The 26,339-nt window shown below is 54.9% G+C and overlaps 1 protein-coding gene across 3 annotated transcripts; it reads right to left on the reverse strand.

Annotated features, from left to right (window-relative positions):
* Positions 1-18: 18 nt before the first annotated feature.
* On the reverse strand, positions 19-19,020 carry Fam53a (family with sequence similarity 53 member A). 3 transcript variants are annotated; one of them, XM_033758854.1, is made up of 7 exons: positions 18,580-19,018; positions 16,479-16,537; positions 15,765-15,967; positions 10,890-10,944; positions 8,318-9,075; positions 3,254-3,319; positions 19-221 (listed from the first exon to the last, which is right to left on the reverse strand). In XM_033758854.1, exons 3-7 carry the CDS (start codon positions 15,858-15,860, stop codon positions 99-101), a joined length of 1,098 nt encoding a protein of 365 aa, XP_033614745.1. In that variant the 5' UTR covers positions 15,861-15,967; positions 16,479-16,537; positions 18,580-19,018; the 3' UTR covers positions 19-98. The 3 variants fall into 3 exon arrangements, with proteins under 3 accessions (XP_033614745.1, XP_033614744.1, XP_010639989.1); XM_033758853.1 differs by lacking the exon at positions 19-221 and adding an exon at positions 377-2,918 and having other exon boundaries at positions 18,580-19,020; XM_010641687.3 differs by lacking the exon at positions 19-221 and having other exon boundaries at positions 2,835-3,319; positions 18,580-19,019.
* Positions 19,021-26,339: the final 7,319 nt, after the last annotated feature.

Here is a 26,339-nt window from a genome sequence, read left to right on the forward strand (position 1 = left end):
GGCGGAGCAGGGTGTGCAGAGGTCTCTGATGCAGCCCTCCTCTGTTCCCCGTCCTCTAGCACTGTCCAGATACGAAGGAGTCGGTCCTCCTGCAGGACTCAGCTCACAGGAGACAAACCCAGGGCTCCAAACCACCACCCCAGCCAGCGACGGCCCCCACAGGCCAGCTTTTCCATCCCATTTCCATGTCGAGATCTTGTGCAGTCTTCTTGGAAGGTTCTCTGGAAGAAATAGTAAAAGATCAGTTTTCCCTCACGTTTTGTACAACTTGCCTACAAAACCATCTGTGGCTGTGCTTTCTTGGCAAAGATTCTTTTTATTTTAGGGGGTTTTGTGAGATAAGATTTTGCTATGTAGCTCAGGATGGCCTGGAACTCAGTGATCCTCCTGCCTCAGCCTCCCTAGTGCTGGGACCACAGGCATGCGCCACCACACCTGGCCTGGCAGGAAGATTCTGCACTACCGTTTTGCTCTGTTCAGGAGTCACAGGACTATTTGTCTTTCTCCTTGAGTCAGTTTTTGGCAGTATTTTTCCAGGGTCTTATCCATTTCCTCCAAGTTGCTCCTAATCTAACCACTCTCACTATCCTATGACCTCCATGGCAGAGCCATGCGTCCAGGCGCCCCCACGCACGGCAGCCCTCTAGCTCACCCTCAGCCCCAACCAGCAGACAGACAACTGCTCTGAAGGCCACTCAGACTGGGACCCCCCAGACCCCTGACCACCTCTGGGAGCTGGGGGGACTCCTGGTGCAGGCTCAGGCACCCCACGCCTCACCCCGCCTGAGGGTCCTGGGCAGAAAGCTGGAATCTCGGGTGAAGGTTCCCATGTAGTGCTGCAGGGTGGCCGCTCTTACCACAGCTCTGGGGAGAAGGGCTTGTCCCCTGCACCTCCCGGGTGCCACCCCGAGGAGCACGCTGCTCGGCAGAGCGGATGCCCTGGTGTGCACATGCACCCTGCAGGGGTGGGCAGGGCCAGAGTGGGCATCTCTGTCCTCAGGGCAGTGGGGAGGCCCAGAGAAGCAGGACTCCACCCATGTCACCAGGATCAACAAACAGCAAGCAGAGGCACAGGACAGCACTGAGGAGCAGGGCAGGATGGGGAGGGGGGACACAGACCAGCACAGTGCTGCTCACCCTGCCCACCAGGTCCCAGGGACAGAGTAGGCGGAGCTGTGCTGAGTAGGCACCAAGCTCCAGCACCAGAGATGAAGAGTTCTGGAAACAGATGGTGCTGCCAGCTGCACAGCAGTGTACATGTGCTCGATGCCACTGCACTGGACGGCCAGGTGTGGCAGTGCACACTGGAACATCAGCTACTCAGAGAGGTGAAGCAGGAGCATCTCATATTCATCGCCAGTCTAGGCAACTTAAGGAAGGCCTGTCTCAAATGATAAAGAGGGCTGGGAATATAGCTCAGTGCAGAATCCCCTGGGTTCAATCCCCAGTACCAAAAAGAGGTTGGGACACCAGCACTGCACGCGCGTGCACGCACACGTGCACACACACACACACACACACACACACACACACACACACACGGATGGGAAGGGATGTGCATCAGCAGACAGACACTAGAGGGCAGGGCCTGCTCAGGAAAGAGTCCTGGGGAGCCAGAGCCTCGGGGACACTGGCAGCTGGCACTCTGTCCTGGCCTCCTCAGGTGCAGACATGTGGACACCCAGCCAGTAGCAGAGATGGGCAGAGGCTTGGGCAGGCAGGAGCACAGCCAGGAACCAACCCCAGGTTCCAGCAAAGGGTAGGTGACAAGGAGCAGTGGAAAGCAGGTGTCCAAGGGTGGCCCACACCTAGCTGAGGGTGCCAAGCAGGGCAGGGCAGGGCAGGAGGGGCACAGGGAGAGGGCAAGCGCCAGGTCTGGAGTGCAACAGAAGGGGCTACGGGCAGGGCCAGGGGCATCTAGCCAGGGAAGCATCTAGAGCACTAGGGTGCAGAGGCCCCACAGGCAGAGCCCAGCACACATTAGCCCGGCAGGGCCAGGGTGTGGCCCTTGGCAGAGCCAAGCAGGGGCACAAAATAAGACCACCTGTTTCTCGCCCAGGAGGGCCTGCTCGCAAGGGCAGCAGACGCTGCAAACCACTAAGGGGCCACCAGCCGGGGACAGCCTGAGCCGGAACTGAGCCCCGGAGGCCTCTATGCAACCAGCTGCATCCACTGAGCTGCCGCCCTCCTCCCAAGACGCCCTATGTGCACCTCTGCCAGCTCAGGGCCCCTCAGGCAGGAGCCTGGATTCTAACAGCACAACAGTCCATGGCAGTAATGCGAAGGAAGCCACTGCAGCCACCTCCCAGTGTAAGGACACCAGGCCCTGGAAACACAACTTGTTTCTGGGCCTGCTCACCTGGGTCTGCCTCAACCCAAGGGGAAGCAGGGCGTGCAGGGAGAAAGAAAAATTTCTCCAAAGATGACTGCTCCCTGTCAATATCTCAAATGCCTGCCTCTTAGCACTGTCCCTCAAATCAAGCCTTGTGAAATCCCTACAGCTTTCTAGTCTGAGCAGCACCACACCAAGACAGCAGGGTGCCCATCCCCACGGCGGGAACCCAGACTGACAGGGAGGCCAAGCAGAGCAACACATTTTATTTAACTCAGACAAGGCGCCAGTGGAATGGCCACAGGCCACTTCTGGGGTGACATCCTCAGCACCTCTCCTGCACAGCAGTGCCCCCCACGAGCTGGGAGGCCACGTGGCCTGAGCCAGCACAGGACAACCAGGTCCAAGGGCACAACTGCCCACAGACCGGCCCAGAGGAGGGTACAGACAACGCACCCCAGGGTCCTAGCAATGACCGCCTCCTGCTCTTCACAGTAGACCTCTTACAGAAGGACCACAGCTCAACTCGCGCTGAACACGATGCCCATCTGAAAACTCGTTCCAAAATAGAGAAGCTCTCCCCAAACTGTAAAAGCCATAAAAATGCAAAATACTTCTTAGGAAAAACTGGGTCAAAATTACGTCTCAAAGATCAAAATAGCAAGAAGCAGTTTCTCTGGCTGTGGAAGCAGGCGCCGGCCAGCCAGGTCAATTGTTCTCGATCTGCTCCAGGTCCAAGTCGCCGTGGTCCAGAGGGAAGACCCCCTCCTCGCCGGCACTGTCCCAGTCACTGGGGTCCCCACTGCTCCCACCCTCACCCTCGCCAGCCTCAGGCTCCCCCGAGGTCCACGGGCTGGAGCCAGGCATGACAATGCTCACGAGGCCCTGCGAATCACATGGGGATGACACAACTGTCTTCACCTGGGTGTCATCCTCTTCGTTGGCCTCGTAGTCCAGCGAGCAGAGACTCTTTGAGTTTCTTAAAGTCTGCAACAGAAAAGACACAGGCTGAACGTGCTGCTGTGGCCTACTGTGAGGCAGCACTGGCCAGCACGAGGCCTGCGTGTGGCAACAGCCCAGCCCTGCGCTCCCTGCAGCAGGTTGCATGGCACCTGCGGTGCCCCCCCAGACCAAGGGCACCCAGCTCATCAGGCCTGGCACCTGGCGAGACCCAGGTGCCCAGGGAACTCAGTGTGGGCTGTACTCTGGAGACGCCATTTTTCTTCCTTTTTCGGGTGAGGGAGGCAGTACTGGGATTGAACCCAGGGCCTTGGCACTGAGTTATAGCCCCAGACCTTTTTTTTTTTTTTTAATTTATTTATTTATTATTTTGAGACAGGATGTTGCTAAGTTGCCCGGGCTAAGCGCCAACTTGCCATCCTGTCTCAGCCTCCCAGAGTGCTGGTACAACAGGCACGCACCGCCATACACACCTCATACTTAGTCTCATACTCAGCTACAGGACCAGGCAGGAGCCAGGTGCCCCATTTCCGACAACCTCCCCCGGAGGACAAGGGTGACACTCCTGGCTGCCTCCCTGTCAGCCCTGGACCTCAGCCCTCACTCCCAGCCGTCCTAAGTACCAGCCCTCAGCCTGCCGCACTCTCCTCCCTGCTCCTGTGATGAAGCATTCTTCATATACAGCCTACACGGCTTCCTCATCTCACTTTAAGACAGAAACACACAGAAAGGGCTGCCTGGCACACGCCCCACCCTGGTGCTGGGTGGCAGAGCCTCGTCCTCTGGCTGTGCTGCCCTCTCCTCCATGCTCTACCCATCAATTCAGCCTCCAGACTGCACGCCCAGGCCAAGCTCTCCCAGCCATGGAGTCCTGTCCACTGGGGTGCTGCTCCCACATGGCCCCCACGGCTGCACCACACATCCTGGGATGCCATGGGCTTGTTTCCCGACACCACCTCTGAGCCTGGCCTCACATCTCTCATCCCGCAGAGCTCAGGCCCATCTGCCAATCCTGTACACTACCATGGCTCCTCTGGGCTCCCCTGCCTGGGTGCTACCTGCTGAGGTTCAGTCTGGGCTGCTCTCCTGAGCCACAGACACCACCATGGCCAGACCTGAAGGCCGTGGGTGCTGGGCACTGTGACATGGGAAACAGTGCACAGAGCACGTGGACACAGCAGTGCTGGGACAGGAATGACACTGGCCCCTTATGCCCCGCAAGCCAGACAGCATCCTCCTCAGAGCTATGAACAGCCACGTGGTCACATGACAGGAAATCTATTCTCTGGCTACAAATTGCCTGGAAAGAGTCCCACAGCAACACAAAGCACATCACCCGGGGAGGCCAGAGCACCTCCCAGAAGTTGGTACTTTTAAAAAAAGTACTTGTTTCCACAAGACACACTGCTGTATGTTTTTTGTTCTTGTTCAGCTATAAAAAGTGTTTGAGAATCTTCCAAAGAACTAAATCATACATACAGAATTGGCCACACTTTGTCACATCCTTTTTTTTTTCCCAAATCATAGTAAACTTGATTATCTACATCTCTTACATGCAAACCCCACGCTACTGCTTGGCATTGTGCAGGACAGGGCAGTCCCTGCAGGGTGGTGCAGGTGCCAAGGCCAGCGGGCTCTACTTTATGAGCAGTCAGATCTTAAATCTCAATGACCACACTGTTTTGGCTGACAGTACAGAAGCCATCCTGTGGACAGACACTGGCCTGAGGTGTGCGGGAGCTGCTACTGGTACCTATCACCCTCTCACCCTAACACCAACTCACCTAGACCACAGCTGTGCAGCTCTGGCAAGAAGCCTCAGCTACTCAGCAACCCCTACTACTCCACAAAGATGGCACTCGTGGCACTAAGAACAGGACACACAACAGTGCAGCACAGCAAGGAAGGCAAGGTCCAGCGTGCCGGGGCCGCAAGGTCACACACAGCCACCCACTCCACCCGCATGCCTGGCACCTCACGCCTGGGCTCAGCCCCAAGGCCACCCTCACCCTGCAGGGCCCGCTTCCCTCTCTCTACACCCAGGCTCCCCAGGGACACCCTCGGAGGTGCTGCTTCTGTCTGGAAAGTGAAAATTCCTGGCTCTTCATCACCTGCACACTGGCTCCTCATACACCACTCACCCAACACACCCGACCCCAATCTGGGCAGAATAGGCACCTGCTCCGCCCCAGAGCCACCCAGAAGCCTGCCGTGCAAGTGAGCACTGGGCAGCCCCACATGCTGGCCACAGTGCCACGCCCACAGCCAGCGCAGCATCTGGAGCAGGCTGCTCCTGGGCTGGGACAGGCTTGGGGTGCACAGGAAACAGCTCTTCAGGGCACCCCTCTTCCATGCACAGGATGTCCCACGTGCAAGCTGCTGCCACTGCCTCCCCCCAAAATCTGAAACCTTACCACCAAAGCTTAGGTCAAGCCACTGAACAGCTCGGACGCTATCACGTTTCTATTCTTGTAGTACAGGGCAGAGAATAACCATGAAGGTGTCCTGTGCTGTGCCCCCTGCCCCCCTTCCAACCAGAAAGGGCAGCAAGGTGGGGCTGGGCGGAGGGCTCCATTTCCAAAATAACTGCAAGAGGGGCCAGGGATATAGCTCAATGGCACCACACCTGCCTGGCAAGAGCAAGGCCCTGAGTTTGATTCCTAGTAGCAGGTGGAAAAAAAAGTGAAACCAAAATAATCACAAGACATCACATGCAACAAATCCCCCACATGGCCTGTGTCCAGGAATGGTGCTGTATGTACCTTGTGCATGACTTCATTAAGAAAACATGGCTTGGGCCAGGGATTTAGCTCAGTGGTTCCACCAACCGCTTCGCAAGTGTAAAGTCCCAGGTTCAATCCCCGGTACCAAAAAAAAGAAAACATGGCAAAGTCAGCCACTTAATCTTGAAATGGGACACACTTGCCCATTACTTTGCTTTTAGTAGTTTGAGGCGTTAGCTTAATCATGAAAGACTATGCCAATGACATTTAGAGAATGGGAACTTCATGAGTTTTGTGCAGTATGTGGAATACACACCTACATCTCCCCACACCAGTCTCAGCGCTCGTGTGTGCGTCTTTGTTGAGCAGAAAAGTTTTACTCTGACAAGCAGCAAGCTTTTGACAAGACACCAAGATTACCTAAAAATACCCAAATCTAACAACTGCAAAAGGGAAAGCTGCCCTGAGGTCAGCCTCGGCCAGTACCCAGGCAGAGGCACAGCTCCTCCAGGCACCGCTGCACAGTAAGTTTTCAAGCCCAGCCTGAACGCTCCTGCTGGATGCAAGGAGGACTGGGTCACATGGGTGACACGTTGTCTCTCTGGACACCCCTCCTGGTCCCTCACTCCAGAAAAAGTGGGATACCCACACAGCCCCCAGAAAGGACACATGGAAGGCACAGGAGGCAGGTCCTGCAGTGCAGGGAGCCCCCAGACCCACAGGCCCATTGAAGACCAGAGCCCACGCTATGATGCTTCCTGCTGTCAGGCCACAGTTCATGACTACCACAATTTGTGTCTCCACTTCAGTCTCCCTCCCCAATGGTGGCACCTGATTAAATGGAAGCTGACAAGCTCAGAGGCAGAGAAACGCAGGAAGGTGGTGTTGGGTGGACTTATGGGAGCCTGGGTAGACTGAGCTGGAGAAGGAGAGGAATAGACCAGAGAGCCCCTGCACCAGCCCACCGGCTCCCAAGGGCCACACGAATGCAAGGTGTCAATGGCCGGGGTCTCCTGCTCACCCCACAGCCCTCTGTGCTCCAGGAGCCATAGCTCCAGCCCTGAGGTTCCTCCCAAGGAGAAGCTCCAAGCCTTAAAGCACCACGCATTGCCATGTTCCACAGCAGCCTGTCCCAGTGGGGAACAGCATGCCACACTGGGGCACATCGAATCCTTGCCCTAGCTACAGCTTACCCTTGGGACTCGCCTGCCCCTGTCCTGACCCCAGTCACAACCATCCAAAGCATACTCCTTCCTCCCAAGGGGTCCAGAGTAGGCTGTCCCTGTCATCAACATGTCCCCAGCCCTGAAAGGCACCAAGCTACAAGCTCCCCTCCAGGCAGCTTCTCCTTCAGCCCCATTCTGCCAGCAGAGGGCAGCTTGCTGTCACCGACCTGACCCCAGACCCTGAGCCCCACAGCACATCCCACTGGTGTCCACAGAAAGAATCCTCCAGAGACTCTGCCAGCCACGAGAGGGCCAGCCCACAATAACCTCATCATGGCCCAAAGCGGGCATCTATCAGGCCCCACTGCATCCTACAGTCACTGCTGGTCACCCTGCTTTCATGCCAGGCTCTGGCAGGCCTGTCCCATCCTGACATATGGTTCAGCCACTTGAGCGGCTCCCCCCAGGACAGATCCAACACCCACCCACATGGTGCCCCACAGGGCCAAAGAGAGGTGAGACCCAAGGCTGAGCTGGTGAGGCAACTGAAGGGAGGTGGGCACAGCCCTGCCTCCACCTCAGCCTTGCTGCTGTGGTTCCCCCACTCCTGCCTCCTTCCCCAGCCAGCCCAAACATACCCAAGTAGACGAGGCCCTCCCCAGAAGCATGCCAGGAACCCAGGCCACCACTCCATTCCTCTCCTCTGATTCCCAAGAGCTCACAAAAGGCAGGCAGAAAGGCACGGATGTGAGGACCTCCACAGTGCCAGCTTCCTTCCAGACCAGGACTCAAAAGCCCCTTCAAAAGGAACTGTCCCAAAGAGGGGCAGGGACATCCTGAGTGCAGCTCAGCCAGGGTTGGCCTGGGCAGGGCCCTGATGGCATCTCACATCACCCCAGCAGACTATGAGCCCTGTAAGGTGAGCCACTCCAGGAGGCTGCCCCACGCGGGAGCCATGCACAGCTCCTCCTGCCTTAGCAGGGCTCGTCCTGGGGCTCAGAAGCTGGGACAGGCGCGGGACCCTAACCAGACCCGCAGGCAGAAGAGAATGGCTTCACAGAAACCACCCAGCCACCTGCCAGCACCAACCTGACTGCGAGGTCCACCCGCACCCAGAAATGACAGTGAAGCCTCACCCGCGTCATCTTGAGAAAGTCCAAGGAGGGGCGTGTCCACCTGGTGTCCTCCTCCCTCCTGCGCTTGCACCGGCTCCTCCTCCCGCCCAGCACGCAGGGCTGTGAATGGCACCGCAGCAGGCTATGATGCTGGCCAAGCTCGGGTGTGGATGTGGGGGTGCTGCTGGCTGAGGGCAGACGGCCTCCAGTGTCCTCAAGATGTTCCTGTGAGAGGGACAGGCGGCGCCTTGAGGACAGCAGGCAGGGCCCTGTGGGGTACCAGGATGGCTCCGAGCCCGTGCTACCCTCGCTGCTATCCACGAAGCCACTGCTGGCGGAGGCCGGCCGGGGTGCCAAGGGCGAAGCAGGGCCAACGGGAGACACAGGGCTCCTGGGGAGGGCTGTGCCCACAAGACCGCTACAGCATTGCAGTGTGGCACTCCCACCACTGTTGCAGCGCCTCTTGGAGACTGGAGTCCAGACCTTGGAGCCACTAGGGCGCCATGGCGACCAGCAACGGGCCAGCTCCTCCAGCTCAGACAGGGACCGGCAGTGCCGCTTGGTCAGTGGGGCTGTGGTTGGCCCCATGCTCTCCCGGAGGTCCACGGCACTGCCCACACCCAGGCCGGTGCATGCCGCTGGGGACTCGGGCTGCCACTGGACATCCTGGGCCTGAGTAGCACCGCAGGGAGCTGGCAGGAACGGGTGGGAAGGGCCTGCAGCTGCCTGCCTTCTGGTGGGCCATCCTCCTCGAAAGGTCTTCCAGGGGCTCCTGTCCACTAAGGAGACACAAGGGCAGGAGAAGAGACAGGTGAGTGAGGGGCCACCCTTGCCAGCCCACGGGGCACAGGCCAACTGGCCCGGCTGCCCCAAATCCCGCTCTGAGGCACTCAGGCCCTGCACAGGGGCACAGGCACACACATCGGAATCACTGCTGATCCTGGGTCAGCAGTCAGCCCAGAACTGGCTCCACTTCCTCAAGGGAGACACTGGTCTCAGAGGTTTTTAGGAACACCAACTGCCATCCACCCTTACCTCCATTTGCTGTCACCTTGTGTCACCAAAACGCCTCTAATGTGTCCCCGCCAACATCTTGGGGTGCACCCTCACTGCCAGGGTCCTCAGAGCTGCTTCTGACAGCCATACTCCTTCCTGCCATGGCAGAGCCAGCCCCACGTGCTTTCTTCTTATGGACACCTGAACCTCACCACACCAGCAGGGCAGAGGCCTGGCCTGCATGCCCACCCTGCAGCGGGCCGTGGGGACAGAGACCCCAATACTCTCAAGCCTACACTTCCTCCACTGTGACACAGGGTGGCAAAGCCTGCAGATGGCTGGGACCCTGACAGTGTCTTGTGCTGAGTGGCCCAGGAAAGCTTCCTTCAGTACCCCAGGAAGGCCAGGCCTCCCTAGGCCATCAATAGCCAGCAACATTCCCAGCCCCAGTAGCCAAGGGCCCTGGCTCCCCACACAACTGCCCATACCCAGACCCTGCCTGATACCTAGACTCCATGTGGGCCAGCAGAGCTCCCACAGAATGGCTGCCATTCCACCTGTCCAGCTGTTGTGGGCACTGCCACCTGGAGTGGCTCACACGCACACTCAGTAGTGTGAGTCTCCTCACGTGGAGGCAGCTTGGCTATGAGCCTGGATGCCCTCCCACCTGCCCTGCAGGTTCCTAGACACGCCCTAGGCACGAGTCCAACAGCCCCTTGGCCTCCTCTGCTGCTCCCACAGTTACTGTCCAGCTAGGAACATGGAACAGAGGCTATGCGGACTTACGGGAGATAAGCAGGCCCACAACTGGGGAAAGGCATGTGCCAGGGTATCCCAGGGAAGCAGGACAAGGCTGGGGGCAGAAGGCAAGAAGTTAAGAGTGTGGAGCCCTGAGTGGCTCTGACTGAGGGTGGAGACTGTCAATCCGGCACTGTAGACAGAATGAGCCCCAGGAGGCCAGCGGGTGGTGGGGGACTGGCTTGCTGGCACTCTCACTTCCTGCTTCCACCCACTTGCGGAAGGTGTGAGAGTCTAGCACAATCCTTCACATTAGCAGCCTGGGAAGCCTCCTGCCATGCAATCATGCAGAGGCTGCACGTGGACACCAGCCAGTCATAGCCACAGTGACGCAAGCCTGGCTTGGCTGGCCAGGAGCAGAGATGCTGTGTACCAGGAACATGGGTCCCGTGAACCTCCCACGAGGACAGCAGGGACGAGCTCCACACACAGACATCAGGCTGGACTGCACATACCATGCAGTGCTGCCATGTCTCTCATTCATGGTCATGGAATGTCACAGGGTGGGCTTCACACCTCCAGAGGTACCCCCAGCCCAACCAACCACACTGCCACTAGCAGAGAAAGGAGAGGCTGCCCTGGGCCTGACCCTAACCCATCCTGCTCAGACCACTCCTGACCCTGGCCCTTTGGTGGGGAAGACAGTGGCAGTGTTGTGGGGGACACAACAGGTCCCAGGCCTCATATGGAAGCCAACCCTGTACCCAGTCCTGAGACCCCTCCTGGCCTGGGCCACTCCCACCTTGTCATATGCAGCCTCCCCAGGCCTGAGAAGGCCCCCAGGGCCCCAGAAACTTACCACTGACCTCCAAAGGGAACAAGTGGTCACTCCTGGTCAGTCTCTCGGCAGAACACTGAAAGTGGTAAAAGAAGTTTCAGGGCTTCAACATACACATGAAAATGCATAGAGAAGAAATATTCCTACATTTTTATCACTGCAATAAATTCTATCTCTCCTAATACATTCTTTGGTGATAAAAATGAGAAGCACTGAACTCTGGTACACATTTCTTAATAGAGGTTTTTTTAAAACCTAACAAGATTCACTGAGTAACTGCATGCTGCTCTTCAGAGCCACTATGGGCTCTGCCTTCGCTCCCATGCCCTCCTCTGGCCAGCCTGAGACACACCAGCTTTCACACCCCACCCCTCTGCAATGCAGATACAAGCCAAGACCCTGGAAGGGCCTTCCTTCTCACAACAGCTGGACCCATGCCCCAGACCAGGCTGCAAGGGATTACTTCCTGGGAGGTATCAAGACAGCAGGGCCCCTCCTCTGGGAAGGCAGGAGAACCACTGCACAGAGGCAGCTTTGAGAGCCGGCAGGAGGGCATGCTGGCAAACTCCACAGACCTTCTTCCTAGGCTACAATTCTGCCACAAAGTCTCATGCTTCACGTGAGGAGTAAAAGTTGGCTTTGTGACCCAGAAAAAGACACACTGATAGACATGCTGTGCAGACAGTGGACCTTACTTCTGCTAAGACAGCTGTGTGGAGCAAGCCCTTGGCTACACAGGGACTAGCACAGGCACAGACACCGGGTAGCCGGGTTCAGATGGACAGAGGAGCAAGCAACCCACACACTACTAGCAACTCCAGCTGGCACAGGACCTGAAGACAGTCAGTCGTACCATGGTACAAATTGTCAGGGTGGCTGCCGGCCTCTGCTGTGGCCGCACATCCTCCAGCCCCAAGGCCGGAGCTCTCTGCCCCTCTGTGAGGCCGAAGGCTCCCACCCAGCCCAGCCACTGCCTGGAACAAGCACCAGGACCACAGGCACAGCTGCTCACAGCCTGCCTCCCAAGGGCTGCATCCCCAGCACATAGCAGAACAGCACCCACCCTAAAGTGACGACCCCAGCAAGGACTGGACCTTCCTGGCCCACTCCAGTGACTCCCACAGGTATCTCAAGGAGGTTACAGGCCTGCATCTGGCCTGGGGTGACCAAATCAAGGCACACACACATGAGGGCCCCCATGGCACAGCCTGACCTATAGCCTGACACCCAGCAAGCACTCCTCACTTCACTGAGGGGTTGGGTCCATGCTGTTGAGCAGCCAGGTGTGCATTGGAACCTGACACTTGGGACTGCAGGAGGGCAGGGGGCCACATACTGGCCATCTCACCTGAGCACCCTGCTGAGACCCAGCAGCTTCTGCACCTTCCCTGGGAGACACTGTAGAGGTGCTGGGACCACAGACTTACTCTGAGCCAGGGCACAGCAGGCACATGCACAGGTTACCACCTGCCATGCCATGCCCACTCAGGACAGGGTAGACAGTTGCCCTGCACCCCCTGCCCCCAGTCTAGCTCACCACACCTCTCCTCTGCCCTCTACCTGCTCTGGACCAGCCCCAGCACTGGTGGCCTTGGCTGTCTGGCAGCTCTCCCTGCTCTCTTTGGCCCCCTTCCACTCTCTTGCCGCTCTCTAGCCCACTGCCTGGGGGCTGCTGCACTCACTGAAGCATGGTCACTGTACTATGAGCCCAGGGCCCAGCCACGAGGCCTCCAGTTGCCATCAGGCCCCAGCCAGGAAGGCTCTTCCCAGCCACAATGCACTCTCCATCCAAAGGGACAGCCAGGGCCCAGCCCTGGCCCTCACTCACACCCTGAGCACAACGTTTCACAAGCACACCACGACAACTCCTCCTAGCCTGCCACCGACTGCTTCCCAGGAGGTGAGCATCCAGGTCCACAGCCCTACAGCAAAGTGGGTCTGAGCACAGCCCCAGTGCACAGGTGAAATTCAGGACCTGCTACTTCCTGGCCACTGTCTGCTCTCTCAGGAGATGCTCCAAGCCTTGGCCTGCATGATGGCCCCCAACCTGTCCATCCCCCTTCCAAGCCCCACCCCACCACCCCTGGCCCTCAGCACCGCTCCAGGGTGAAGCCATGGCCACACCGTCCTCATCAGCTGTCACATCTGTGGTCACTGGGCACCGGCAAGTCCATCCTCCTCAAGGTGGGCAGCACATCCTTTAACCTGAAGTTACCCACAAACCCAAGCCCCAGGCCAAGCAGCCTGCCAATTCCTGCATTAGCCAATACAGGGTGTCAGAACTCGTGTACCCTCCAGGGGGCACACTGACACACAGGTGCTCACACACCACAGTCACTCCCTTGGTGCCATGGAATGCGCGTGCACATGCACGTACACACACACCACTGCACAAAGAGCCAACTGGAGATCCCACAAGCCCGATGTTGCTCTGGCACTTACAAGAAGTGAAGAGCCAACCCCAGAGGCCATGGGCTGTGACTCAGATTGGAAATGAGGCAGTCTCAGAGTGGAGAAGATCAAGGGCCGCCAGGGAGGAAGGTGGGGAGGGCAGTGTGGCCACGGAGCAGACTCGAGGAGGGCTTTCACCTGAAGACTGCTACTGGCAAACCCAGAGACTGCACTGTTTGTGCCAATCAGCACCACAGATGCTGCCACACAGCTACTGCAACTTAAACTTACCTTACGCCAAAATCAACTCAGCCCCTCAGCACCACACTGCAGCCACTGCTAAGTCTGGACAACATGGACCCCACACAGCTCCGTGGCACAGGATCAAATATTTCTGCAATTAACTTTTATTGTTTTTTTTTAAATAAAAATTTACTATCTAAATTGAGATGTACAAGTCAGATTTAGTGGCCTAATTCCAACACTCAGGAGGCCAAGGCAAAAGGATCACAAGTTTGAGGCCAGCCTGTGCTACAGAGTGAGTTCAAGGCCAGCCTGACCTACAAGGTAAGAATTTGTAATCCTCCTGCCTCATCCTCTGTAAGTATAGGAATTACAGGTGTGTACCACTGTACACAGCAAAAACAAATTTTTAAATCTGAGTCTTTGAAACTTAGTGTGTATTTTACATTTACAGAAATCTTAGTTTGTTTGGCTTTTGGCTTTTGGAAACAGGGTCTCACTATGTAGTTGAGACTGACCTGGAACTCACTAGGTAGCGCAGGCTGGTCTCGCACTCACAGCGATCCTCCTGCCTCAGCCTCCCAGGTGGTGCTGGGATTACAGTTATGTGCCACCACGCCCAGCTAAAAAACATTTTTAAAGGGCTAGGGATGGAGTTCAGTGACAGTGCCTGTGGGCTCAATCTCCAGTACCACAAAAGGAAGAAAGAGAAAGAGAGAGACAAAGAGAAAGAGAGAGAAAGGAAGGAAAGAAAACTTTTGACAAGGATGCCAAAATTCTTTTCCAGTTCCATGGGAAGCAACGGTCTCTTGAAAAAATGACACTGGTCAACTTGTCTTCGTGCAAAAATACAAAAGTGTACCCTTATCTTATACCACATTAAAAATGGATCAAGGACCTACATATAAAAGCTAAAGCCATAAACTCTTCAAAGAAAACAGGTATGGCCTGTGTGATCATGCACACCTGTAATGCTAGGACTGTGGGAGGCTGATGCAGGGAAATTTAAGCCCAGCCCAGGCAACTTAATGACTTAGGGAGACTCTGTCTCACAAATTTAAAAAGCAGGGCTGGGGATTTAGCTCAGTGTTGCCACCACCTGCCCTGAAAGTGCAAAGTCCTAAATTCGATCCCCAATATTAAAAAAATAATAATAATAATTAAAAAGAAGCCGAGGATATAACTCAGTATGAAGGCCCTGGGTTTAACTTTCAATTTCCCGACCCTGAAAAATAGAAACAGTATAGGAATAAATCTTCATGACCTTGCATTTGGCAAAGGATTCCTGTATAGGATCCTAAAAGCCAAATAGAAGAAATAGATCAAATGGATTTCATCAAAATGAAAATTTCTGTACATCAAAGACACTATTAAGGGATTAAGGGAATGAAACACGAACACTGCATGGGAGAAAGTGTGGCAAATCATGCATCTTTAAGGAACCAGGTCCAGAATATACATGGAACATCCCACAAACCAACAATAAAGAGAAATCACCCCATCTACAAATGAACCAAGGGTCCCAATGGATATTCTTCCAGAGAAGTCATTCAGCTGACAATGGGCACGTGAGAAAATGCTCATCACTAGTCACTGGGGAAACACGAATGAAAATCACATGGAGAGTCAAGCCTGGGACAAGCATTGTGCAGTCCTAGCACTTGGGAGGCTGTCAGAGGTTCAGAAGTTCCAGGCCACCCTGAGTTACTCAGTGAGACCCTGTGTCAAAACAGAAATCCACACAGGGCTGGGGCCGTGGCTCAGTGGCAGATCACTGCTTTAGCATGCACAAGGTCCTACGCTCAATGTCCAGGACCTCAAAAACAAGTACAAGTCACAGTGAGATGCGCCTCACACCCCAGGACTGTGTCATCATAAAGCTGGACAGGAATAAGTGTGCCAAACAGTGTGGGGAAATCAGACCCCTTGTGCCATGCTGGGGAGCACACATGGTGCAGCTGCTGTGCAAAGCAGGTCAGCCGTTCCCACAGTGTGAAGAGCCAGCAGTGGCCCAGGAACAACACCGGTCAATTCACAAAGCCCTGTGTGCACAGTGAGGAGTGAAGAAAGCTCAATGCCCACATATGCACTGGTGATGTCCAAGGTCCACATGCGGTCAGCTTCCCATTCCAAGTCTGGTTGCTTCTGCAGTAGTGACACTGCTGACAGGCTCTGAGGGCTGCTCACACACTGCACCCTGTCGCCCTTGGCCACCCAGGCCCCTCACCTCCCAGACTGCCTCTGGTCTCCAAGCCAACTCACCAGGCCAGCCCCGCGGATTCTGCGGGTGAGGTCATCCAGACTCTGGTTCTGCAGCTTCTCAGTGATGACTGTGACCACGGCTGACCCTGCCTCCATCCACACAGATGAGAGCACCAGCTGTCAGACGGCCCCAGCCATCACTGGGTCTGAGATCACCCTCAGGCTTATGTGTCCGTTTTCACAGGTTCCTCTGAGCTGTGTTTCTGTAAAGAGAAACCTCCCATGACCACACAGAGAACTGTTTCTGCCACACACTGAGTCCCACCTACACAAAATGTTATGGACATGCCTGCCTGAGAAGCACTCTCCCACAGAAAACTACCTAGAATGCCCTCCCCTGCAGCTTATAACATGGGCTTCTGGGGAAGGGGTGGAGCCCTGGAGGTGCACACTGCCCGCTCCAAAAGCTGGCAAAGAGCAGGAGAGGAGGCAATGGCGGCAACATCTTAGAAGTTGGGCACCTGCTAGGAAGCCAGGCTAGGGGTGCTGACCCACAGAAGCAACTGCTGGGCCCCCACATCCTCAGGGCTGCTCCAGCAGTTGAACGCCCCTCCCACCGGGGCTCCAGCCCCTTGAGGCTGAGGTTTCCCCTGTGCAGGGGCTGGACTGACACAGGGTCACCATAAAAGAGGGTTCACAGCCCTAGGCTGAGCATCCCAGGAGTGGGCAGCTTGGTCCACATCACCCCAGGGAGATCCAGCATGCAGACAGCACCTCATCCTCTGCACAGCTCCAGTCCTGCTCAGGGTCCTCAGCCACCACAGCCACCAGCTCTAGGAGGGAGAGGCCAAAACAGACAACAGCAAGCTGAAGAGAGCCACACCAAGAGTGGACAGCCACAGCAGTCACCTTCCCCTAGGGGTACAGGCAGCTACTCATGAAGTCAGATCAGAGGCCCTCAGAAACAGATACCCAAGGAAACAAGAACAGAGTTCCTGAGGGCCCCTCCACAGCTCTCCAGAGCACCTGTCCCCAACTGCTGCTGCGCCCAGCAGTGCCACCCTGCCCTGGAGGCCATCCCTCATGACCATCTGTCCCAAATACAGTGCAGGGACCATGTGGCCCAATGTACAGTTCGTGCTGGGAAAGCAAGGAAGTCTAACTTCACACACCAGCAAAATACACTGTCAGATCAAAAGAGAAGGCTACACGAATGCCTCCACAGCTCGACACCCACTTTTCATCCTTCAAGTCCACACTCTCAACAGGATTCAACAAACACTTCCTTTATGAGCCTTTGAAACACAGGCCTAAAACCCAGCACTGGACTGGACAGGACACATCAGGAGACATGGTGGGCATGAGGAGCAGGGCCAAGGGCCACCATCCACACTGCCATCAAGAGCACACCTGGGCAGCCACGGGGCCTGGCGCAGGACTTCCCGTGCACAGGTATGGACCAGCTGGCCCAACCCAGGCAGGTTTGTGAGTACTTCAAATGACACCATCCAGGTGAGTAACATGGCACATATCTGTAATCTTCACTGCTCAGAAGCCTGAGGCAGGAGGATCATGAGTCTGAGGCCAGCCTGTGCAACTCAGCAAGAGGTCTCAAAAAATTAAAAGGGGCCAGGCTTGGTGGCGCATGCCTGTAATCCCAGCATTAGTGAGGCTGAGGCAGGAGGATCACTATGAGTTCAAGACCAGCCTGGGCTACATAGTGAGTTCCAGGTCAGTCTCAACTACATAGTGAGACCCTGTCTCAAAAAGCCTAAAAAAAAATTTAAAAGGGCTGGGCACGTAGCTCAGTGGTACAGATCTTGACTAGCATACAGGAGGCCCTGGTTTCCATCTCCAACACTACCACCAAAGATAAAAAAGGTACCAGCCACCATGGGGGCTACTTTAGACCAGGGGATAGTTCACAAAGACTAATCCACTGTCCCTACTGAGGTCATCTGACCTGAATTCGCACCCACTGCACCTCAGGCACTCAGTGTGCTCAGTGAGAAAAGCCCCCACCCTGCTGGCCACAGACCACGGCTGTCCACAGTTCCCACCAAGAACTGCAGCACCCAGGCCAGGGCCAGCCACACCTGTGTGCTCCAACCAGGAGGCTGACTGAGCGACGGAGAATGCAGGGCCACCAGGAACACGGCAAGTGTGGGCATCCTGGCTCCATTTCTCACTTCAGCCACACCTGAAGGACAGGGGCCCTCAGGGTCCACCCTCAGCCAGATGAAGGGCAGGCTGGCCATGATCCCCAATCCCATGAACCCTGATATCCACACAGCTCCCTTCTCTGGCTCACATGCCACTCCAGGGCCTGTCACCTGCTTTGTCAAAACCTCCTGGTTTCAACCTGGTGTGGTGGTGCACACCGGTAATCCCAGCACTTGAGAGGCTGAGGCAGGAGGATCACGTGAGTTTGAGACCAGCCTGGGCTACATAATGAGTTCCAGGTCAGTCTCAACTACAGAGTGAGACCCTGTCTAAAAAACAAACAAACAAACAAAAAAAACAAACTCCTGGTTTTACAAAACACACATCAGCCCTACAAAGGCCTCAGCAGCAAATAACTGAAAAATACCTAATTTTTATTTAAGGGGCACACAGTCCTTGAAGAAATGTCTGATTCCACAGCTGGAGCACCTCAGGATACAGGGTTTGAGGCCAGATCTCAAGGAGAATGAAGGTGCTGCTGGCAAGATGCACATGGAGACAGAGTAGATCATGCCACAGAAGGAAGGGAAATCCCCAAATCCACACACACATCGTCAGCTGTGAAAATCAATACAGCACACAGGAGAAAGGAGAGTGCTTCCATACAACACAGTGCCAGCTACAAAGGAGGACAGGACAGGAACGCACCTACCCTGGCATCTCAGCACTCAGGAGGCCAGCAGAGGAAGACTGCAAGTTGGAGAGGACACAGCCCACTGTGGAATCCTGACAAAGGAGAAGAGCATCACCCTGTGAGGAGGAAACAGACAGACCCAGCAAGGCCCCCTCAGTCAAAAATCCAGCCTGCAGCAGCATCAGGGTACAGAAGGCCAGAGCAAGGCTGTCCTCCCTGGAGGGGACCAGATGCCAACACAAGACCACAGATCAGAAACTAAATCCAACTGAGCCCTGGAGATGACACCAGTTTCACGTCCGACTATATCACTGCCACAATGACATGCACGTGGACATCTCACTGAAGATAACAGCAAGGAAATGCAGAACCATCATCTTCCGTAACTGACAGATATTCAAAACCTACTGTGTCGGGCATGGTGGCACATAACTGTAATCCCAGCATTTGGGAGTCTGAGGCAAGAGGATCTCCATGACTTGGAGGCCAGCCTGGGATACAAAGTGAATTCAAGGTCAGCTTGAACTACACAGTGAGGCCCTGTAAAAAACAAAAACAAAAAAAAAAAAACAACAACAACAAAAACTCGTAAGCATGCTAACAAGAGACTTGCTAGACAACTGTGTACAGGAAACAGCATGTCCAGCACAACCCACAGGCCCCCACAAAGCACACACAGCACCTCACAGGCTTCAGGACAGCTCAGTAGAGACAAGCCAGGGTCCCATCCCCACCACTTCAACTAGTGCCACAGTTCAGGGACAGAACTACATCAGGAGCCAGCAGCCCCTCCTTCTACTGGAAGCCAAGGGCAGGGGCTGAGAGCAATCAGACCCCAGTGCAGAACATGGATTTCCTCCAAGGTGGAGGAAGGCGCAACACTGAGATGCTCACCAACGCCTGAGTTCAGATCCAATGCGTGCCCAAGCTGCCACACTGAGGGCTTCATGAGGGAAGGTCACCTTCTCTTGGTCCTGACACTAGAGCCCCAGTGGCTCTTGGGAGGGTTGGTGCTCCTTGGCACACACTGCTACAGTGCCATCTCCACTACGTGGTTATGTACTTTCTCCAAGGCCTGTCTTCTTAGGACACTGTGACTGGGTTAGAGCCCACCCTAGTCCAGCACAGCCTCATCCTGATTTATAAATTACATCTGTGAAGACCCTACTTGCAAATAAGATCACATTTATAGGTGCTAGGGGCTAGGACTGCAGTGTGGCTTTTGGCAGGGCACAATTCAACCCATAATGGCAAACCAGTCTCCCCTCACACATCACAGAACCACCAGGACAGTCACGCGGGGCAGCCCTGTGCAGGTCCAGAGCTGAAGCAGGTGGGGCCTGAGGACACCAGAAGAAATGAGACAGTGACACAATAACAGATGGCCGTGCCGGGCGTGGTGATGCACGCCTGTAATCCCAGCACTCGGGAGGCTCAGGCAGGAGGATCACTGTAAATTCGAGACCAGCCTGGGCTACATAGTGAGTTCCAGGTCAGTATCAACTACATAGTGAGACCCTGTCTCAAAAAAACAAAATAAAACAAATAAAAAAAAAACAGATGGCCATGAGAAGAATGAAGACAGTGAGGTGACACTGGTAACAGGACGGTCTGTTCAGAGGGACAAGAAGCCCCTGAGCGGGGGCGGGGGGGGGGGGAGGGGGGGCAAGGAGTCCAAGACCACAAGCTGAGCAAAACCACAAGCTGAGCTCCTGGTGCCAGGAGACAGAGAGCCAGCAGGAAGTCAATCTGCAAGGCAGATTGGTGAGAGAAATCTGGCTCAGGTGACAGGATTGAGCACTCCTGCCTGGTTAGGGTGGGCCCTAGCCCCAGGTGCCTGCAGGAGCTAAGGTCCATGTGCTTGGCTGTCCCAGGAGGCACAATGGCCTCCCACATGGAGGGCCACTTTGAGCACATTTCCATCACCACCACCCTCCAGCCCACTCCCCCACTCTCCTCGGCGACCCAGCCTCCACAGACCGTGCTTCCAGCACCCTGTCTCCAGCTGCTCTCCTAAGCTCAGGGCAGGGCCCAAGTCCCTCCTACTGTCCTCCTTCACCCCACACCACAGGCCCACAGGCCCTCTCCCCCTGGGACCCACACTCCAAAAAGGCACCAAAGTGAATTCTATTAATTTTTAATTCAAATCTACTATATGGGAGCCAGGCATGGTGGCACACACCTGTAACCCCAGCAGGCAGGAGGCTGAGGCAGAGGATCACAAGTTTAAGGCCAGCCTGGGCTACACAGTGAGACTCTGTATGACATGGAGTCAGAAAGAGCATTTGTAAAGCCATGACTGTCTCATCAAAGGGGTGGCTTGGAACAGCCCCCCGAAGGCTGTGGGGGTGTTCCAGTCTGGGCAGCACAGCTCTCGCCCTCCCTGTCTGCTTCCACCGTCCCTCTCACGAGGACACATCCCTGTGGATGAGAGCTGCCCATGTGCTTGGCCAGAGCCTCACTGCGTTACATGGGCAACAGCTGTTTCCCAGTGGGGTCAATTCTGGGGCTGGACATCAGCCCGGCAAACGAATGGGGGAACGTCACTCACCCGTAATGAGCCCTATGCTTTACCAACCGCGGTGCAGCTGTGAAGCCCACACAGCTGCGTGCTGCCCTGCAGAGGACCCGACCCCTGAAACTCAGCCTCACTTCCCCCTTGGCGCCAGACTCCACACAGAGAAGTACCTGCTTGCAGCTGTTCCTGTGTTCCCCACAACACCTCCTCCACTGAGGAAGGCACCTTCCTGAGGCTGGGGGCTCCCTGGAACCATCCTCCACATGAGCCCCTAACAGGGCACCCCCAGTTCAGCCACACCACACACACCAGTGGCTGAGTTAACAACCCTCTCTTTTTCATCTGCAAACACCCCCCACACACACTGGGAGTTCTTCCCCCAAGTCCCCAGCAGCATCACAAAGTCCTAGATCAGGCTTTAGTGGGTTGGGCTCTGCTCCCAGAGCCTGAGTACCACCCCACATCCCAGCTTCCTTGGAGGGGAACCCACGAGCCCACACCCAGACACTCAGCGGGCTTTCATGCAGGAAAGCATGTAGGAGCCCCCAACAGCCCCAGACTGGAGACCAGGAGGCTCAGGCCAAGGAAACGTCCCAGCCTCTCCCAGTGACGTGCTGGGGGGGGGGACTGGGAGGGTCCATCTCCATCCAGCTCCTCCCTCCAGACTGCTTCCTGCGTGCCCTGAGCAGCTCCCCCTTGCCCTCTGCCATGCCATTCAGCCTTGGAGCCAGCTAGCTACAGATGGGAGCATGAGCCAAAATAAATCTATCTCTCCCCTAAGTTTTGGGTGTCAGGTATTTTGTCCCAGCAACAAGGGAAGTGACTAAGCGTGTCCTCTCCCTCCTGTGTCTCCACTCTGGTTCTCGTCATTTCACTGTCTGAGATACAGCCTCAGCTCTATCTTCCAGCCCTACCCATGACCCTGTAACCCTGCTCCAGTCCGGCACCCTCCTCAGCTCTTCTCTGAACACACAGTGCTGGAGCCTCACTTCTGCCTCTCGGGTCACAGGTCCCGCTGCTCCTGGTTATTCCTCCTGCCCTGCACTGCACACCACTGTCCCAGGTCTTCTCCATCAGCCAGATGGTCTCCCCAAGGTTTCTCACCCCACGCCCCACTGGAGCTCTGAAGGGGCATCATCACTACCTGCTTCACGGGTCTCCACCCACAGAGCTTATCCTGGCCCCTCTGAGGGCTCTGCCTGACATTGGGGAGAAGCAGCCTGACTCGCAACACAGACGGATCTGTGAACATCGGGCTCAGAGGAGTGAGAGCCGGGAGGTGAAGAAGCAACCTCTGTACAACACTTGCCTGCACCTCCAGAGCCAACCCAGGCCCCAGCAGCAGACCAGGCTCTTATCTCTGGACTCCGGAGGGGCTACTTCCCCTCCCTTCCGGTTCCTAAAGCATGAAGTGAGGACAGCTTGTGATATCTGCATAAGGAGTTTGGTGTAGCTAGGCACAGTGGCACACACCTGTAATCCCAGGATAAGGAGGCTAAGGCAGGAGGCTTAGAAGTGTGAGTGCTACCTGGACAACTTTGAAAGACTCGTCTCAAAATAGTAATTTTGAGACGAAAGACTCGTCTCAAAATAGTAATAGTAATAGCAACTCCAATAAAGAGCTGCAGATGTGGCTCAATGAGAGAGTGCCTCCGAGTTCAATCCTCAGTAGCACGGGGGTGGGGTCGCACAATGAAATGAGCCTACCTCTGTCACAACCTGGCTGACCAGGGCTCCTCAGTGCCCAAGCTGCCATTTCACAGTACAAAGGCACTGGGGCCTGGGTGGCTTTGACAGAAAAAGACTCCAGTCAAGCTCATCAGCCCTGTTAAACCATATGCATCGCAAACTCAAGGGACACCAGCAGACCGATAACCATGCAGGTAAACCACTGGCACCCAACTCCAGGTGCTTGGAGCGTGCTTTTTAGTTTTCTCTCAAAAAGCACCTGAAAGCCAGGCACAGTGGCACACACCTGTGGTTGCATCTACTCAGGAGGTTGAAGCAAGACGATCACTTGAGCCCAGGAGGTAGAGAGCAGCATAGGCAATACAGGTAAATCCTATCTCTTAAGACAAAAAAGAATTCAAACAATAGTAATCAGGCTGCACTTCAGTCAATGGTGTTGTGCTTCCTTCTCCCAAGGGAAAGAGAGGTTGAGTCCCCATCCTGACCAGTAGCATGTGCTGGGCAAGAGACTACAGCGGAGAAGCAGCTCCAACTGCCCAGCTCTTCCGGGACACATCCAAAAGGAACGTGGAAGTCCTGCTACTATGTCCTCCTCTCCTGGCCACCAGGAGGGGCAGCAAAAAAGCCACCAGAGGAGGCTGTGGCGAGCAGTCCCATCCACCAGCCCAGAAGAGACCCTGTGCAGGGACACAGCTCTGGACTCAAGGCCCCAACAGCACAAGGACAATATGCAATCATTACTGTCCCAAGCCACCCACTCTGCAGGTAAGCCACTGCTGCCACCGTTACCAAAATGGCAGCACTTCCTCCCTCACTGCAGGAGCCAGTCGGGCACCACCCCTGCACAAGAGGCGCGTGGAGAAGGCAGTGCTGGGATCTCACACTTCCCAGTGGCCACACAAGTGCAGTCACTGTGACTACTGGATCTGACCTTTGTCCATAGTGACCAACCAGGGCTCAGTCTCCTTTAAGGGAGCACATTAGGCAGGACACACCTGTTATCCCAGCACTCTGGAAGGATGAGAAAGGAGGATCACAAAGTTCAACTTGGTGAGACCCCATGTCAAAAAATAAAATTAAAGGGCTAGGGATTTAGCTCAGGATTTAGCACCTGCTTTATAGGCACAAAGTCCTGAGTTCAATCTCCAGTACCAAAAAGTAAATAAGAAGGACTGGGGATTTAGCTCGTGGTTCCGCCGCCTACATCACAAGCACAAAGACCCAAGTTCGATCCCCAGTACCAAAAAAGAAAAAAGAATGTCAAAGCAAAAAGTAAATAAGAAAATTTAAATTTTTTCTTTTTTTTTTTTGAGACAGGGTCTCACTATGTAGTTGAGACTGACCTGGAACTCACTAGGTAGCCCAGGCTGGTCCTGAACTCATAGTGATCCGCCTGCCTGAGGCTCCCGAGTGCTGGGATTATAGGCGTGCGCCACCACACCCAGCTCATTTCATTTTTTTAAATTAAAGGGAAGAGCCAGAGATTTAGCTCAGTGGTTCCGTCACCTGCCTCACAAGCACAAGGACCCTAGTTTGAGCCATGGACCCCCACCCCCAAAATTAAAGGAAGGCTGGAAATGTAGCTCAGTGTGAAGGCTTGGCCTTCAATTCCCAAAAGGGCACATTTAGGCACTACACCGATGCCTAGGAAAGCCTGGTACACAAAGCTGGTGCCACTGATAAACTGTGCCCAAGACTTTGGAAGTCTTTTTGAAAAGCCTTTTCAAAGCAGGGCCAGGGATTTAGCTCAGCAGCAGTGAACCTGCACAGCAAGTGCATGGTCCTGAGTTCGATTCCCAGTACCAGAAGCTAGGCCAGGAGGGCTCTGGCCTGGTGAAGACAAAAAACCTGCACAGCTGCCCTTAGACTCCCTCCCTCCAGGGGATACAGAAATGAGACCCATTCTGGAGCAGAGTTGGGACTCTCCGAAGATCCAAGCTGACCGCACTTTTCTCCTGCACTCCCAGCCTCCCGAGCTGAGCAAATGGACAGGTTCTCTATAAACAAACCAGTGTAACAAGACGGACACACAGACGCACAGACACAGGTTTCCCTCCATGCTTCCCAGCTCGCTGCCCAGGTGACAAGACTGAACGTTGGGCAGTTTGGCCTCAGAAAGCAGTCCCTCTCTGGGACACTAACTTGCTCTCCTTTCACCTGATAAATGCTTTTCCCTTGGGCTTCCTGCTTACAAGGCAAGCACTGTACCACTGGGTACATCTCCAGCCCTTTTGTTTCCTTTTGAGACAGCCTCAAAAAGTTGCTCAGGCTGGCCTCCAACTTTCGATCCTCCTGCCTCAGCCTTCTGATAGCTGGGATCCTTGTGTGACAGTATGGGACAAGGCCCTTGAGAAGGCACACTGAGGACTATAGGCAGAAGCCCTGCGGGCTTCCCCACCCTACCGTTAGTACTGGGTCAGTGCCTCTGTCCAGTCACATTTCAACATGTCATCTATGCCCCAATCTTCAATGACATCTCTAAAAAGCCTGAAAGGCCAGGATTCGGGACCCTCTGGACTGCTGAGCACATGAAGATTCACAGGCAGGCAGACAAGCAGCCATCCATGTGCCAGAGGCCAGGGCACCCTGCACCACAGTCAGAGACTCTGGGCTCCAGACCCTTCCAGACCAGGCCCAGGACCTGCCCACGTAGCTGTTTATCTGTATCCTTTAAAATATTCCTTCTAGTCAGGCAAAGAGGTACACACCTGTAATCTCAGCACTTGGGAGCCTGAGGCAGGCAGACTGCTGGGAGTTCAAGGCCAGCCTGGGCTACAAAGAGAGCTCGGGGCCAGTCTGAACTACATAGTGAGACCCTGTTTTAGAAAAAAAAAAAATCCTTTGTGTTAAACCAGTAAAACTAAGTATGTGTTTTCTGAGTACTGTAAGTCACCCTAGCAAATTAATCAAACCTGAGGAAAGGGCTGTGCAAATTTTAATTGGTATAGTCAGAAGACCCCCAAGGCCAACTTGCAAGTGGGTCTAACGTAGGGACAGTGCTGGGCTCTCAACCTGTGGGGCCTGATGTGGCCTTTGGGTACTGAGTGTCAGTACTGCACTGGCAGAGAAGCTAGCTGGTGTCCCTGCAGAACTGACGGCCGCTTATGAGGAGGAAGCCCCACTCCTTCAGGCCACAGAAGTCTTCTGCATTGAGGCCATGGCGTGAGAGCACAGGGGAGCAAACATACACAGGTCAGGGATCGTACTGTTACAGCACAAACAAACTTCTGAAGAAAAGAACTTCCTCAGATGACCAGCAATAAACAAGTGGAACTGAAATTAAAACACGAGACCATTTATACCAACACTGAAAAAAATGACGAAGGTTTACATCAATCTAACAAAACCTGTACAAGATCTGCACAAAGAGAACTACAAAACTCTGATGAAAGAAATCAAAGACACTAAATACATGTAGAGAGTCCATGTTGGTGCACAGGAAGATTCAATACTGTCGAAATCGGGCCAGGGATTTAGCTCAGCGGTTCGGTGGCCTGCCTTGCAAGGGCAGGGACCCAAGTTCAATCCCCGGTACCAAAAAAAAAAAAAAAAAAAAAAAAACAAAATAAAG

Source organism: Fukomys damarensis, unplaced genomic scaffold, assembly GCF_012274545.1.
Source record: "Fukomys damarensis isolate Sample0158 unplaced genomic scaffold, DMR_v1.0_HiC HiC_scaffold_35, whole genome shotgun sequence".
In the NCBI taxonomy this organism is placed as follows: domain Eukaryota; kingdom Metazoa; phylum Chordata; class Mammalia; order Rodentia; family Bathyergidae; genus Fukomys; species Fukomys damarensis.